Consider the following 15644-nt stretch of genomic DNA (forward strand, 5'->3'; position numbering starts at 1 on the left):
ATTGGAACAACTTAGTGCATGCAACATTAGAGTTTTCAACACCAGCAATTTTAAAATGAAAATCTGAAGATTTTTTTGTAGAAAGCAATAAATGCCTAGTTTAGGCAACAACTTCTTTTAAATTATGTAATATTATGTCAAAAGACAGCCAGTACCTTTCTTCATTTAATCCAGGACACATAACATTTCCAAAGTAACAATTTTAAGGCAAATCGCAAGCATGCATAAAGAATGCCTGACTACAAACCCCATGAAGCATTTTCAGTATTTATTTGTTTTTTTTCTCCAAAAACTATTCTTGGCTATGCAATAGCCATGGTGCAACATAGGTAGCACTGCAGTAGCACACAGCTGAGCGCTGGACACAAAATCCTTCTGCAAATCAAAGTGAACACTTGGGTGTTTAGTCCGTGCTGAGCTCCCTGCTGTTGCCTGCAGCTCAGGAACTGTGAACAGACGAGGCTGCAGCAGCAGCTCATACTGCACCCTTTCCACAGTGGTTCAAAGACAGGCCTAGGTGGAAAAAGTGTCTGTCCCTGACTTCTGAAGTAAGACTTCTCACAGCAGAACTACATTTCAGTAGGAAAATATATCTAGCAAGACTTGCACTGGATTCTGTCACTTTAAGTTAAGCTTCTGTGTCTGCCCCAAAAACATCCCCTTGCCCTGCACAAGTTCTTGGCCTTGTTAGGAAAACTACTAGGTAATATTTTTAAGCCTGTGCTTTGATGAAGTCAAAATAAATTATTAAAATGGCCCCTTCTGACTTCAGAAAATATAAAAGAAAAACAATTAATATGATCCATTAGCAGCAGAGAAAAAGACATTTTATTTTAAAGCCAAAGAATAAAGTCATAGATTTTTTTCATAGCTACTTAGTTGTTTTCAGAGTCTGCACATGTACTGAACTGTGATCTTTCACACCGAAAATAAATTAGGGCTTAAGTTAATTTAAAAAAAAAAAAAAAAAAAGCCTTAATTTCAACTCCTAAATGTTTTTTTTAAGACTCTGGGAAAAGAAAACGGACCAACTTTCAAACATGACAAGCCCTGAGGAACTCCCATTGATCCTGAGGTGAGAAGCAGCAGAGGGGTGTTTATAAGCAGGAAGAAGGCAGATTTAGGGCTTTGACAAAGGAGCCCTGTCTCATCTTGCCAGGACAGTTGTTAACACCTTAATCCAAACAACCCTCCTGCTCGGTGGCCTCAGAGTCACCACGGCATCTTCTGGTCCATTGCCTGGCAGCTACCTGGGGGCACGGCTCAGCTGCTCGGGTCGTGTCGCTGTTGGAGCATCTGAGCCAACAAACTGCTGAAGAGGGGTACAAACACACATTCCTCTCAGCTCTGAGGATGGAGACCTCTCGGGAAGAGACAAGGTGGGCAGCTGTTAACAGCAGCAAACCACTGTGCCACAGGAAAAAGCCCTTTTTTTGGTCTTTTTGTTTGGCTTGGTTTTGTTTGAAGTTGCAGACACAGCTGTGCCTGAGGAGATCAGACTTTTCACAGGACATAGTTGGCACTGTGAGGACAAAAACCCAAATTTCCAGGCTGCCGGAGGTCTAATGTAACCAAGGGAGAATACTTCTCCCCTATGAATAAATCTTTAGAGACTCCCTAAAATTCAGGTTAATGATCTGGTCATGTGAATTCAGATAGCACTTGGGGATGATTTGGGCTTGCATTGCTGCAAAATATATAGAAGATCTGCAAAATTTCATTTTAGAGATGAAAGCCACTTTTGAGTCCTGCTAATGTAAAAACGATTCCAAAAGTAGGAGGATTTTTTTTTAAAATCATCAGATTTCTCTGCAAGTATACAAAATATTTCTCCATGGCTACTTCACTGTGTGTTTAACTTGGACTGAATTTTTGCAAACTGTAAATGTTTTTAGTAAGAGAACTATTATTAATATAGTTGTCAATAAAAACAATTTTTCAGATGCTTGAATCTGCAATTCCCTAATTTTCTAACTGTTCTAAACTTCCTGAATCCTTCTGCAATTTTTGAGAACACTGACTGAAAGGGGAGCAACAAATTCATGAATATAGACAGCCCCTACCATCTCTCCTATACTTAATCCAAGAGGAAGTATTGGAAATTCCAGAGCATCTCCTCCATTCTCAAAATAAGGGAGATTGTTCTATGAAGATGGCTTGTTTGCAGGATTTTTGCAAAACAGCAGTTGTTGAGGGAATAAGAGGTATATTGGATGCAGAGGGATCTGTCAGGGGATATGGCTGTGAAACTCTTCTGAACTATAACATAATTTTCAAATCTGTAAAAATGCCAGATTTTGGCCAACTTTAACAGCAATTGAAAAAGGCGCAACCTCAATGTAAGGATCATGCTCCTCCCAAAGTTAAGCTCTCTGGTTCAGAGCCTGGAGTAAAATACCTGAGATGGAACAAGAACTTTTCAACAAAAATAAAATTACATATTTTCCCTAATCTCATTCTTCTAAAAGGACAAAGAATTTTTCTGAAGTTTACAAAAAGCACTTGGCTTGAAACAGAGAATTAAAACTTATTCGCTAAAATAAAGGAAATACTACAGTAAATGAAAATAAGATTTGGTGATAGAATATATTAGGCATATCTAAATATAGGTGTTAAAAATTCTACTTAATAATGAAAGTGGCAATCTACATGACAGCTCTCACAATTTTATTAAAGTCAATTATTAAAATTTCATTAAGTTAAATTATTATCTATGCTGTCTATGCTGGTTTACTATAAACAACTAGGGTTACAGTTTCCTAATTTTTATTACTAAGAAGTCAGGAAAAGTAAGATTTATCTTTTGGAAATTTCTTTGTTTCTTTTTTGTAGGTGTTACATACATACCTCTTCAGAGAAGTCAACAGCTTCATTCACACCAGTGAATTCTGGTTGTGGCTAAAGAGGGAGTCTGGGACTCTGCAGACTGAATAAATCAGAAAAAAAGTTGAGACTTCTGATCCCAAGACAATAAAATTATTACTTGATATCACTGGAAAGACAATCAAGAAAAAGGAAATACTTCAAATCATAAATAATAAAAAAAAAGTATTTACTGAAGCTAGCTTTTTAAGAAGCAAGTCCACCTAATGGCCTAATCAATATGAAGCAGCTCTGTGAAACTAAAACTTTCTGTTGTGGAGATTAGAAATCATCATAAGCCCTTGTTAGAAGTCACCATCCTTGCAGTCAATCATCAGTTACAAGTCGATCATCCTTTCTCACACCATATGATTAAAGCCTTGTTCTGAAATTCTTTTTATATTTTTTTTTTATTTTTTTAAGATATCCCACTGAATAGAGATGCTATGCTGATCAGAAGGTCTCTATCTTGATTTTCAATAGAAACTCTCCATGCCAAACAGCTTGAAGGCAGTGGGCAGTGATGCTGAATGAGATTTTTGGAAGAATGAAGCACAAGCAATCAGTTTGAATATATTGATTCCAGATCTTCACACTAAGGCTATAAACATGAAGCCAATTACACAATATGCAAATATATTGTATCACATCTGGATTACAAATGCTCAGCTTCTTCTCCATAGAGAAATCCTTTACAAAATTCATTAGCAATTAACAGAAATATAACTATGGTGACAGATACAATGTAGCTACCAGAAAGGGAAAAAAAAAATAATTCTATAAATCATATATATACAAATCACACATACACCCCATATATATACATGTGTATGTGTATACACACACACATATTAATCTATATCTCAATAAAAAGTGATTAGTGCTGCCGAGGCTTGCTAAAGCAGGAACAAATCTGCTGTATGCTACATTCTTCTATCCTAGCCCAGCTGATTTTCAAATGTGAGCATAGCAGTGCACTAATGCTGCAGCTGTAGTTACCTTTCTGTGTCTTTCATTGCCTCGATGTAAGAAAAAAACTGGAAAAACATGTAGAGCTATGCATCTTAAGTAATGATAGGGCCAGAAAAGCCCACCAGGATAAACTGTTTCAAGTTCTGTAAGAAACTGTAAGTTACAGTCAAATAAATATTACTTACTTACTGCTAAGACCACCTTTTTCCCCCTCTTTCTGAGAATATGTCCCTAAATAAAAGGACAGTTAGAATTTACTGGGGTTTTAGTTCATATAGGTACATGAAATACTATATTAAAACAAAGACTCAGATTGAAAAATTCAGTGTCATACTTATTTTACTGCAGTTAGAGAAAGACAGCAACACTAACAATAACATTTAAATTATTCTAATTTTTAAAATATTTAAGCTGTTTTAGTGTCTGTGCTACTCAGTTTTTCTCATCCACTTGATGCTATCTACATAAAACTGCATTCTTCTTGGCCATACATGATTATTTACTTCCTAAAGCAATAAATCATTTTCATGTGGTGCCAACAACTAACAATCTTACTATTCAGAAAAATCTCCCTCCCCTTAGGAATTTCATATGAGTAAAGTAGCTACACAGAATATACAAATATGCTTTTTCCCCATTGCCTGTCACAGACTACTCAAAATAAATCTGGAGTCTTAGGATGACAACAGAATTCAAGTTAAAAAACACTGTTTCAAAAACTTGGATTTTTGTTTTTGTTAGTACTTCTTTCTTTTTTGTTAGAAGAATTTATCTGGATTAGCTGACGGTGTGTGTAGCCTTTGTGTCATAGTAAAAAACATTTACTGCTTTTTCCATTATTGTGATAAAACTCGTTAATAAGCATTGGATACCCTCAGATCCATTAGTTGTGTGATTTGTTTTTTGTTTTTAAACAGAAGTATTTCTTCATATGTCATGAAGAATACAAGAAAACTGGGCAAAAACTGATATGCCCTTAGTACTTTTTCTCAATGCATCTACACATGCATCTTGTAAATTCTTAGCCATAGGAGCAGGGATATACATGTGTGCAGTGTAACTCAACTTCCTAAAAGCACATGCATTAATGTCAGAAAAAGGCTGAAACTGTCAGTAAAGTACTTAATTTGCATAATTTGAATTGAGGAGAGGAGTAGTAGTGGCAGTACCTGGCAGATTAAATGTAAGAATAGACCCACAAGGGAAAGGGTCTCCTTTTCCAAAATATTTGAAGCCATGAGCAATCTAGTATGTTCCAAATTGAAAGCATTCATTTTTTTAACAGAATTTTTATGAACCTTAGGAATGAAAATTAATTTGGACAAGTTGAAAGAGAGACTCAACTCCATGACTAACATGGGAATTACCCTAATCCTCTCTTCAACTCAATCATGGAATTTTAACAAGGTTTCCCTGGAAGCCCTTGAGATCTCCTAGCTTGAACATTAACTTATGTCCACTATTTTCATACTAGTTAAAACACGGTCATAAATGCAATCTGAGGTTGAACTAGGAGATCAACCCTTTGAGTTCTAAATCACTTGTTTGAATCCGTGCCAGAAATTGCCAGCTTGCTGGCTTTTGCATGATATACATGAAAAAAGTTGACGATGTCATCCTAGCAGCAGTACTAACTCTGAATTTGCAGCTATGCCTACTTAATGCTAGATTATTTCTGTGGGGGAAAAAAATAAAAAAGGTGTTCTCTTGGGTTTATGCGACAGATGAAGGATTCCCTGAGGAGTCATTCATGTTTGGAAGCAATGCACAAATTTCTGCTCTGTTCTCCCAAATAAATGCCTCTCATCATAAAGAGATGTGGTGCCGAGACTGTACCTCAAAAGGTATTACCTACCCCTGCTCTCTTATATCTTTATCCCAATACCCAGAAGTAGGGAACTATGAGCCAGTGGAAACTATTATTTTCAAGTAAATGAGGGAAGCCCACTGCTTGATTCAAACTTGTTCAAGGCTGGAAGATTCACTAAAATGATGTTGGCGAGAGCAATTTTTCTGCCAGTGTTATTAATCCTGCCAGGTAAATTTAAAGGCAGCAGTAGAACCATAAGAAGCATCAGGCAGAGCTCAGATCTGGTAACTTGCCAGATACGCTGCAGAGCCTTCAGCTCTTCTGGCCTTTAGGGATGGATGGATTGAAGGATGTGAGAGGCCAGGCTCATTAGGTGACAGATAATTATTCTCATAGGACAGCTGGTTTATGGAGTAGTTTATAATGTGAGATTTGCATTCTGTAGAACACTTGTAAAAGTGAATAAATGCTCAGATACAGCCATTAGTAAATGCTAATATTTTGCCTGCCTATCAGAAAATACAAACGGGAATCTTTTATTCAGGGAAAGTCAGTTTCATAAGCAAATCCAAGCATTTTTCTTTAGAACTGATAAAAAGACCAAACACATGCTCCGTCAGGTGCAAAACCGAGAAACTCGTCCTTGTAACAGGATATAAACATCAGCTGTGCCCTTCTTGCGTACTCTCTCTCCCTCTCTGGCTAAATTTTAATCCAGAAACTCATGACCAGCCGTAGTTTCCTTCTCTCATTGTTCTTCCCAACTCTTGGGATCGCTACAATTACACGGGCTACAACTTTAAAGAGGGAGCGGGAAGGGAGGCGGGGGCGGGCGGTGGGGGAGGCTGTGTTGCTAGCTGAGGCCGCCTCTGCTCGGCTGAGCCTCATGTGGTGTTGGAGCCTTGCAGGTGGTGTCTGGCTCGGCCGGTGCCCGGGCTCTGCTCTGCCCCGCGGAGGCGGCGCGGCTGCGGCTGCGGGCCCGGCCGGGCGCGCATCGCCCCCGCGGCTCCGGGGCCTTCTCTCCCCCCGCTGCCCTGCCTTGGGTGCGCAGCTGCATCGCAGCTCACGAGTGACCGCTATTTTCAATTCCCAGCCTAATGAAATCAGCATCGTAAAAGCACGTACTTACCCCGCCTTTCCCCGGCAAAAATATTAAGACAAATCCGTTGTTTCCTTTCAAAACATTGAGCGTGACGGTTTGCGTTACTTTCTAAGGGGGGAGGGTGGCGGGGGGGGTGGTTGGGAAGAGCATTTTTCTTGCAAGCTCAGGTATAAAGATGCTCTAAAATAAATAATGCACCATTTTGAATGAACACTTCATGAGACTGCCTAGGGGCCAATGCCTAAGAATCCTTCCCTTACTATGTCCCAGGATGAGAGCTGTGATGCATAGACACAAAACAACTTTGCCGATTGTGGGCGAGCGAAAACCCGTGGCAGCTCCGCAAATGACCCAGCACTTGCTACTTGCTTCTCTGAACTGTTCGCTCAGCAGCACTCCCCGGCTCCGTTCCGCACGCTGACATCTTTGGACGCGCGGACTGCGGACCCAGCCAAGCTTTTGAAAACATTTTCTAATAAAATTTAGCAGGTAGCTTAGAAAAAAAAGAAATACGGAATGAGGGGGAGGGAAGGTGGACAAATGAAAAAAAAAAAAAAAAAAAACCCAAAAAACGGAAAGCTAAGCAGTAACAGCTGAGCGGAACTTGCCGAGCCGCCAGCACGGGCGGCGGGCAGGGCCGTCCCACGGCCCCGGGCTGGGCAGCAGCGGCGCCCCCGCCGCTTCTCGCTGCACCGACTGTCCCCTACCGAGCACGGCGGGGACGGGTCCTTCCTTCCATCCCCAGAAAGTTCTCGCCCCCCAAAACCACTGCAGTACACCAAGTGTCTGGGTTGGAATTTATTTCGTTCCACCGCTCTTGGGCTGTTGGCGTTGCAGGGTCAACGGGCGCTGGCGCCTGCCCCGCTGCCCCCAGCGCCCGCTCTCCGGGGACCGAGGAGGGGCAGTACCAGTCGCAAGCACAGCGGCGAATTTCCCCGGCGCTCAGCGTGCCGTGCCGTTCCCATTGGCCGTGCGGCCGGCAGGGAGCGACGGGAGGCGGAGAGGGAGCTGCCAGCAGCAGACAGGCAAGCAGGCAGGCACCGGGCGAGCGCGTAGACAGGCGCACGGCAGGCAGAGGCTGCTGGGGTATTGTTATCATTGTGCTTCGGCGGAGGGCTTTGCCTGCAGGGGGAGGGGTGGAGGGAGGAGAAGAAAGAGGGAGAGAGAAAGTGCGGGGCGAGCATGCAGCAGGGCTGGGGCCGGCGAAGCGGCGGTGCTGGCGTGCCTGGGCTGAGGCGCTGAGAGGAGCCGCCTGCCCGAGCTCGCTGGGGGGCACCGGCGGGAGGAGCGAGGCGGGCACGATCCAGGCGTGGGGAAGGCTGCCAGCCGAGGGGAGCCGCCGCACCGGCCTCGCAGCAGCAGCAGCGACTACTTCTTTCTTATCTCCCAGCCTTTTGTTCGCCCATCCTCCTCCTCCTCTTCCCTGCCCACCCTCTGCACCGCGGAGGGGGCTCGGCAGAGACAAGCAGGCTGACCCAGAGCTGAGTTTCACCCATCCTCCGCCCCCCGCGCTCTCTCCCTCCGCTGCATCGCTGCCCATGAGCTAGAGCGGCAGCCGGCTCCGGCAGGCGGGGGCAGACGCCGACCGCAGCTCCCGGCAGCTGCCGCTGCCCGACCCTCCCCGCCGCTCCCCTCGCCCCGCTCCGCGGGCTCCAGCCGCGCTCCGGAACTGCTGGGGGCCGCCCTGCCGCCGCCCCTCCTCGCCTCCATGTGCCGGGTAGCGGGAGCGCCGCCGCGGATCCTGCCGCCGCTGGCGCTGATGCTGCTGGCGGCCCTGCAGCAGGTAAGCACCGCCGGCGGGGAGCGGGCCGGGCTGCGGCTCTTTGTTCCCCTGCGGGCGGCGATGCCCGGGGAAGGCGGGAGAGCCGGGGGGAAAGGGGGGGGGGGGGGGGAGCAGGCAGGCTCCGCTTCGTGGTGGGGGTCTCGGGGAGGGGGCAGGGCAAGGCAGCCCCGCCGCCGGGGTGCCCCGGGGTGGCTCGGCCGCTCGTGCAGAGCCACCTGCTCGGGGCAGCCCCGCCACCGGGCTGCGCGCCGCGGGGAGGGAGAGAGAGAGAAACAGAGAGAGGGGGGAACTCCTGCCCGGGGCCGGCTGAGAGGGAGAGGGTGGTCCCGAGGCACTAGAGGTGATGGGGGCACCGATCCCCCCTCATTCCCGGGAGAGCAGGTGCCGCGGGACGTGGGGGGGAGCTGGCCCGTACCCGCACGCCTGGAAGGAACATGGGAGCTCGGCCCCGCCGCGGGCGCGGGGGACAAACTACCGGAGTGGGGGACGGAGCGAACATTTCCCCCCTCCGCCCCGCGTGACGACGGGCGGGCTGAGGTGCCAGAGAGGTTCGGGGCAGAGAGCCGCCCCCGCGCCTCGGCTATCCCCGGCTCCCTCGCCCGCTAATCCCTTCCCCGGGAAGAATTTAATCAGCCTCCGCCTGGGCGCTGGGCTTCCCCACCCCCTGCCGCTAACGGGAATTTCCATTGGGACGGGCTCGGGCCCCGAAGTGTTTAATTTATTATTATGAAAGTCCTGCTGCTGCCTCCCCCCGGCCGCCTCGCCGGGGCGCTCCGGGCGGGCGAGTGAGGGGGTCCCGAGCAGGTGGTCGCGGGGCAGTGCCAGCAGCGGTGTGCTCCCCGTGGGCTGCAGAAAGTGGAGGTCTGGGGCGAGATGGGAGTGACCGGGAGGGCGTGGGGAGGACGGGGAGACGACAAAATGGATCCCGCTGGGGCAGCAGGGGCAGTGCCCGCGGGGTGGTGGTTGGGCTCCCCTCCGGCGGCGGGGGGTGTTCGGAGCGGGAGCGGAGCCGGGGCACCCGGTGCGTTCCCCGTTCGCTTTGTGCTCGCTGAGCTCGTATCCGGCGCGGCGCCGGGGATGGAGAGGGCGGTAAGTCCGAGGGACAGATGGCGCAGATCATCGCCTCTTAATGGTATTTGCGAGTGGGGCATTTCTGTCGGGCCGGAGGAGCGGGTTGAGGCGAGGCCGGGGTGCCGGGGCGGGCAGGGCGCCCTCCCGCAGCGGCTGGCGCAGGGCAGGGGAGGCGGCGGGCGCAGCCACTGTCCATGGTGCGGCCCCGCTCCCTCCGCCGCACCGGGGGCGGGAGCAGCCCGCCCGGCCTCCCGTCTCCGCTCCGCTTCTCCGTCTGACACTCCCGTCCCCTCACGGGGTCCCCGGGCAATTGAGTCCTTCAGGCAGTTTCTGAGGCGCTCTCAGGGGTTGATGACTTGCACCAGGCGAGCGAGATGCTGGAACGCTGCTCCACGGCAGCCGGGGATTTTCCCTTGAGTTCTAGGAGGACGCGAGGCAGGGTGGCTGGCGTGACACGGGAGTGTCCGGCTGAGCATGAGCGGCTGCATGTGATAGCAGACACCCTGTTCAGAAACTTGTGTGTGCCACTTACCGGCTGTTGTTGTGTTGGGTTGGTTTTTTCGTGTGTTTTTTTTTCAAGTCCTTATGTGCTGTTTACTGTATGTGTGTTCAGTTCTGTTTAGTCTTCCTATCTCAATAAATCTTTAAAGAACAAAATCTGCAGTAAGCTTTTATTCCATTTTTTTTTCTTTTTTTTATTTCTTCCCCTATCCGAAGCAGGTTTGAAATTGAAGCACAGGCTGTGAATTAAGGACAGGAACTAGCCGTGTAGCTTTAATGTATCACTCAGTGTCACTGGCACTTTACGGTTGGGGGATCCAATTTCCCCCTTGTTTGGGTATCCATTAAATCAGTTTAGGGTTGATTTTTAATAATGTGTAACAAAATTGGAACTTGGGCATGAAATCAGATTTATAGACCTTTGTCTGTACAACATTTTCATTTTAAGAGCTCTTTTTTTCTCCCCCCTTCTTCCATACTGCAAGAACCTTCAACAACTAGGTGCGGTGCTAACTTCCCCCCCCACCCCCGTCCTTACAGTTTTGGTAGGAGGTTATTTGTATTGGGTTCTTCTGAAATGTTCAACATTTTCACTTAGTTTTTCCTGTGTCTGCAACACAGCATCTACCTTTATTTTCTAGAGTTACTAATCAGTTTGTTATTCGTTAATGGTATAGGAAAGCTGTCATTATGGAATTACTTGAAAGACTGTAACTGGAGCCAGATTTTAAGGTCAGATCTGTGGATGTTGTTTATGTACAGGAAATACAGTTTAAGAGTTTTGGCAGTGTGTAACCTGCACAAGAAAGAAGGGAATGAAAACTGCACTCTGTTTTGCTGGTTAGCGTACCAGTATGAGTCTGGGAGTATTACATGAAAAAAATCCTGACAGAAGAGAGGATGAAAGGAGTGAATCTTGTTTTTCTGCCTAAAACAACAATTCCAATCCAACAGAGGAATGGGAAAGCTAGTATGAGTTTACAGGAATGAAACTGCTCTTAGAAATAAGCTGGAACACAAATTAGAAATAAAGTGCTCAAAAGGGGAATATTTTTTTTAATAGAAGCTGATTCAATCATTACATGGATATTTTCTGTTCCTTAATCAAAAACAAGTAAACAATAAAGCAGTTTTGGAGCCTTTTCAGCTTAGGTGACTGGTTTGAATTCAAATTATGATGACAGAGGACGTAAGTTATTACCCTCTGCAGGCAATTTTGGTCTTATTCCAGGTCTTAGTGAATGTATCCAGGTGATAAAGCTACTACCCTAAATGACACTCCTGTTAAGCTGCCTCAGCTGAGAATCCGGCAGTGGCATTTCTTGCCAGCTCTACCCCTCTAGTAATTGCCCCTAGCAGCAGTAGTCTCTGGCAGAATTGGGGTGAGGAATATTAGTGTTGTTTTGTGCAGAAAAAAGCAAGATCCCCTATTGTGGGTAAATCTTCTGTCTCTCACAACATACCTGTGTCTTAGATTTCTTGTTTTTTGTCTGTATAAGCGGGATTTTGCGATGTCTCTGAGAAACGTCTCCATTAACAGACTCTAACACCATTAGCTCCTTTCAAAGTACACTGAATGTAGTGAATTGAATGCATTTTATAACACATTCATAAGCCCCTGACCCCTGGTAGTTATGTGGAGTACCTCAGGCTTTTTGGACGTTGATCTTTGTGTTCTGGTTTTGTTTTGTCTTCAAAGACCCCACTGGAAAGGTTAAATGTGGCAGGGTCTGTCTGGTCTAGGTGACAGCGATACCACTGGCACATCCTGAAAAATTCAGATAATTGCAGAGCTGAATTTCTTTGGATGTTAAACTGAATGTATTATTTAAGTATCATTTGTTAAAATAATTTTTTTAAAACTCCTTTTTACATCTATTATAGGACAGATAAGATTGTGTAATTCAACGAGTTTTTTGAATTTAAGTCATAGGTTGACAGGATATAATCGGAATTTTTTTAATACACAAAATTATGTGGGCAGATATTGTAACAAGCTTAGAAGTACATATTCTGCTTATGTACCAGAAGGCATATATTCTGATGTTGTCAATCTATGTATTTTTGATACATGTGTGTTTTCTGGAGAGCCTTCTACTGCTCTCTCTCTTTCTGGGTAGTACTGCTACTTAGACATGCAGCTCAGTGTCCTGAAAAGATGAATGCATAGTTCTATGATACCAGCTTTTAAAATACTGCCCAAAATTATCATATTGAACTACATCTAGTCAAAAGTGTGTAATTCAAAAACTTCCTGTTATTTTCCTTTCTGTTTCTAGAAGTTGGAGGACCTCCCAGAAGCGTCACTGGAAGAACCCTGTCATGTTCTATCTTACTTGGCTTCATTGATGCTTTTATATCAATAATGTAATTTATTACTTCTTTTAATAACTTAGCACTAACAGATGAGACAATTTCGTTGTGACAGAATTGCATGTGTATGTTTAAAAATAGCTTGAGGAAGCTGTGAGTAAAGTTATTTTTACTCAATACAGACAGTATTGTGTAAGGGACTTGTCATGTGGTAAGGAACAGAAATTTTTGAATGGCTTTTCCTGCTTAACGAAATCATTTACCAGTTAAACTCTCTTTCTGTTTCTCACTGCTTTTTTAGGTTAACAAAAATTTCAGAAAGCTTGGAATAATTTCAGTAGTTACCACTGCTCCCATTAGGATGAGAGCATAACTTATTTTGAGCGATGTTCGCACACAAGCATAAGTCCATTCCCAAAGGCTGTGCAATCTCTATTGTTCCCTGGAATTTTTATTTCAAATTTTTGTTGTAGGGGTAGTGGCCTTATGGAGTAGCCTGCTTCCACCAGTGGCACCAGTTGTGTGTAAGGTTCAGTGAGACAGATCCCAGAATAAGCTGATGATCCCGGAATGATCATTGAGTCCAGCTCCTGGCCATGGACAGCACCATCCCCGCACCATGTGCCTGAGAACATTGTCCAAACTTTAGGTAGAGAGTAATGAAGGCAAAAAAAATACTTGACATCCATTGCAGGAGCAGTGGTAGAGCACTTCTGACTTAGCCCTGAACTGAGACTCACGTGTTGGCCAACAGTGACATGCAGTGAGGTGAATCCTGAGAGGGAAGAAACATACATTATTGCAGAATGAGTTTAAGGAAGATCTAGATTTTCCTCAAGTGCATTTGTAGTTTGTGAGTGAGCTGAGTGGGATCTTTTTCACCTGTGTGTTGGACCATGTTTGTTGCTGTTCACCTTGAGAGGTATATAATCCAAGTGTGCATGATTCATCATTTGATTTGATCCTGCACTTCTTGTTGAAAGATCATGGGAGCTCTGTCTGAATAAAGAAGGGAAATTAGGCTTTCTATTTTTAAATGGCTTATGAAAACAGATACAGTATCAGCAGCTTACAAGATGGAAGGTAATTCACTGCCAAATCTTTTCAGCATTTCACTTAAAGTATTTGGTTTTAGTCAGTATTCGTATATTTAATTAAATACCATGTTTCCAAAAGGCGCATTTATCCTCTCCTCTAGGCACTCCTTGACATATTTAAAAAATATTTTTACCAACAGACTCCTCTAGGGACTCTCCCATTCCTTATAATTAGCATATAATTATCACCCAACAGCTGAAGACATAGTTAAAATTTTGTGATCCCCCTCAAGGAGGCTGTGCAAGGCCTCCCCAAAGGTCAGAAAAAAGCAGCATCCTCCTGTATGGAATAGCAGCAGTTTTATTGGCTGAGATGTTCAGTGCAAGCAATACAATGGCTATTATCAAATCAGAGAGAGGTCATTTCTTGTAGAGACATTAGAACATGTGGTCAAATATAGGACCAATTTTTTTAAAAAGTTACTATTATTAAAACAATTATTAAAACTTGGACACACAGAAATTTTAAGATATCCTTCTCTGAGCTGGGACTTACTCTGAAGAACCATGTGTTTTGGAAGACGCAGCCACTCCCCTGCTCTCCTAGTTGAGGGAGGGGGAAAGTCCGAACTTGGGTCCTGGCTTTGAGCTATGTGGGGTCTGTATAATTAATTGTCTATAAATAATTGTCTAAATTTTTAATAAAGCAAATGAATATTGTCTGTCATTAGGGGTTGACAGGATAGGCTGCAAATATGGTTTGTAAAGCTGGGGGATGAACAGATGGAGAGCAGGGCTTGGTGGTGCTGGTGGATGAGAGACTGGACATGACCAGGGAGAGAGACGTTTTATATAAGCATATAGAGATAGGATGAGTAGGAATGGCTACAGACTGAAAAATAGTAGGTTGAGATTAGTTACTCTTCACTGGGAGGGTGGTAAGGCAGTGGAACCAGTTACCCAGGGAAGTTGTAGATGCCCCATCCTTGGGAGTGTTCAAGGCTGGGCTGGATGGGGCTTTGAGCAAGCCCCACAGGTATAGGGGAAGGTTGTCCCTGCCCATGGGCAGGAAGGGTGAAAATAAATGACTTACATACCTTCCAACTCAAGGCATTGTATGATTCTGTGAACTTTTGGTGGTTTAAGGCAAGTTACTTTAAACCAGATAGTAGCATGAAAGTTGTAGATTCTCTTTTTTGGGGAAGGTGCTTGAGAGCTACAAGTATTAGTTTAGGAAATTGGATTTTCTGATCTAAAACCTTGTGGTTCATGAAGTAGAGCGCTGATTAGAAGTGAAGGTGGTATAACGAAAGCCCTTCCTGCTGTAACTGAATGACCTTGGGGAGGATGTGGCCTGGCACCCACTTTGGAAGCTTTTGGCTTCCAGAACAATTTGAATGAAAGGCACTTTTCTTTTTCTCTAGTTGAACTCTATGGTTGAAAACAAATTGTACTTGACTACATTTGCTGAAGTACTGAGTACTGTGAGAGTATAAACTGTTGGCAGCTTTGTTTGTAGCAAGTCGGAGATTTCAGAAAGAGTTGCTGAACATTTTGAATTCTAGTATCTGAAGCTTTTCTGAGATGTTTCTGTCATCCAGGGTATCTTTCTGCCTTTTGACAGTAAATAGAAACTCGTTACTAAATAAAACCACCTTGTACAGCATATCCCATTGTGTCAGATAATGTCTGTACACAAAACTAAAAATGGACAGAACACAATCTCTAGAGTTGAAACCCAAGTTGCAAGTGAGTATTGGGTATCATCCTGGCTTTTAAATTAATGAAGAAACACCCAGTCTTTAAACACAGTCACAAATGTTTCTGTGATCTGTGCTTAAGTTGAGTATTACTGTGGTAATTGTAAATTAATGTTGGCTGTTAAGGAGGAAGAGCTCAAATACCCCGTTCTTGCTTCATCATACATATAATTATGTCAGACATTGTTTTGAACTTAACACAGTAGTGTCCTGTGAATTGGCTAGACTTGGAAATTGATAATTGTACTATGCTCAGTTATACTGTTCAGTATGATATTTTCTTTGATACATACCACTTGGTTTCTCGTTTTACTACCTAGGCTTCTTTTCCTATGGGACTAAGTTACAATGATTACAAAAGAAAGCAGTCTTCCAAAGACAACTTGATGTGCATTTTGGTACAATTGCTGTTAAGAAATTGTGTGTTGTAGTA

The 15644-nt window shown here is 44.5% G+C and overlaps 1 protein-coding gene and 1 long non-coding RNA gene across 8 annotated transcripts in view; one reads left to right on the plus strand and one right to left on the minus strand.

Moving 5' to 3' along the window:
- Positions 1 to 256: 256 nt before the first annotated feature.
- On the minus strand, positions 257 to 6847 carry LOC111925020 (uncharacterized). Its single transcript, XR_015286961.1, has 3 exons — positions 6774 to 6847; positions 2848 to 2926; positions 257 to 513 (listed from the first exon to the last, which is right to left on the minus strand). It is a non-coding gene; the product is annotated as an uncharacterized LOC111925020 (long non-coding RNA).
- A 493-nt stretch (positions 6848 to 7340) lies between these two features.
- The window catches only part of CDH2 (cadherin 2), a 115197-nt gene continuing 106893 nt past the window's right edge, over positions 7341 to 15644 (plus strand). The window contains exons 1-2 of one of the 7 annotated variants that reach the window (XM_086889671.1): positions 7341 to 7771; positions 8137 to 8529. In XM_086889671.1, the coding sequence (XP_086745797.1) occupies positions 8455 to 8529 (75 nt within the window). In that variant the 5' untranslated portion in view covers positions 7341 to 7771; positions 8137 to 8454. Of the gene's footprint in view, positions 7833 to 8136; positions 8530 to 8927; positions 9619 to 12378; positions 12469 to 15644 lie in introns of those variants that run through there. The other 6 variants (XM_086889677.1, XM_086889665.1, XM_086889686.1 and 3 more) reach the window with 6 other exon arrangements.

The sequence above is a fragment of the Cyanistes caeruleus genome, chromosome 1, assembly GCF_971803275.1.
Source record: "Cyanistes caeruleus chromosome 1, bCyaCae1.hap1.1, whole genome shotgun sequence".
NCBI classification, from domain to species: domain Eukaryota; kingdom Metazoa; phylum Chordata; class Aves; order Passeriformes; family Paridae; genus Cyanistes; species Cyanistes caeruleus.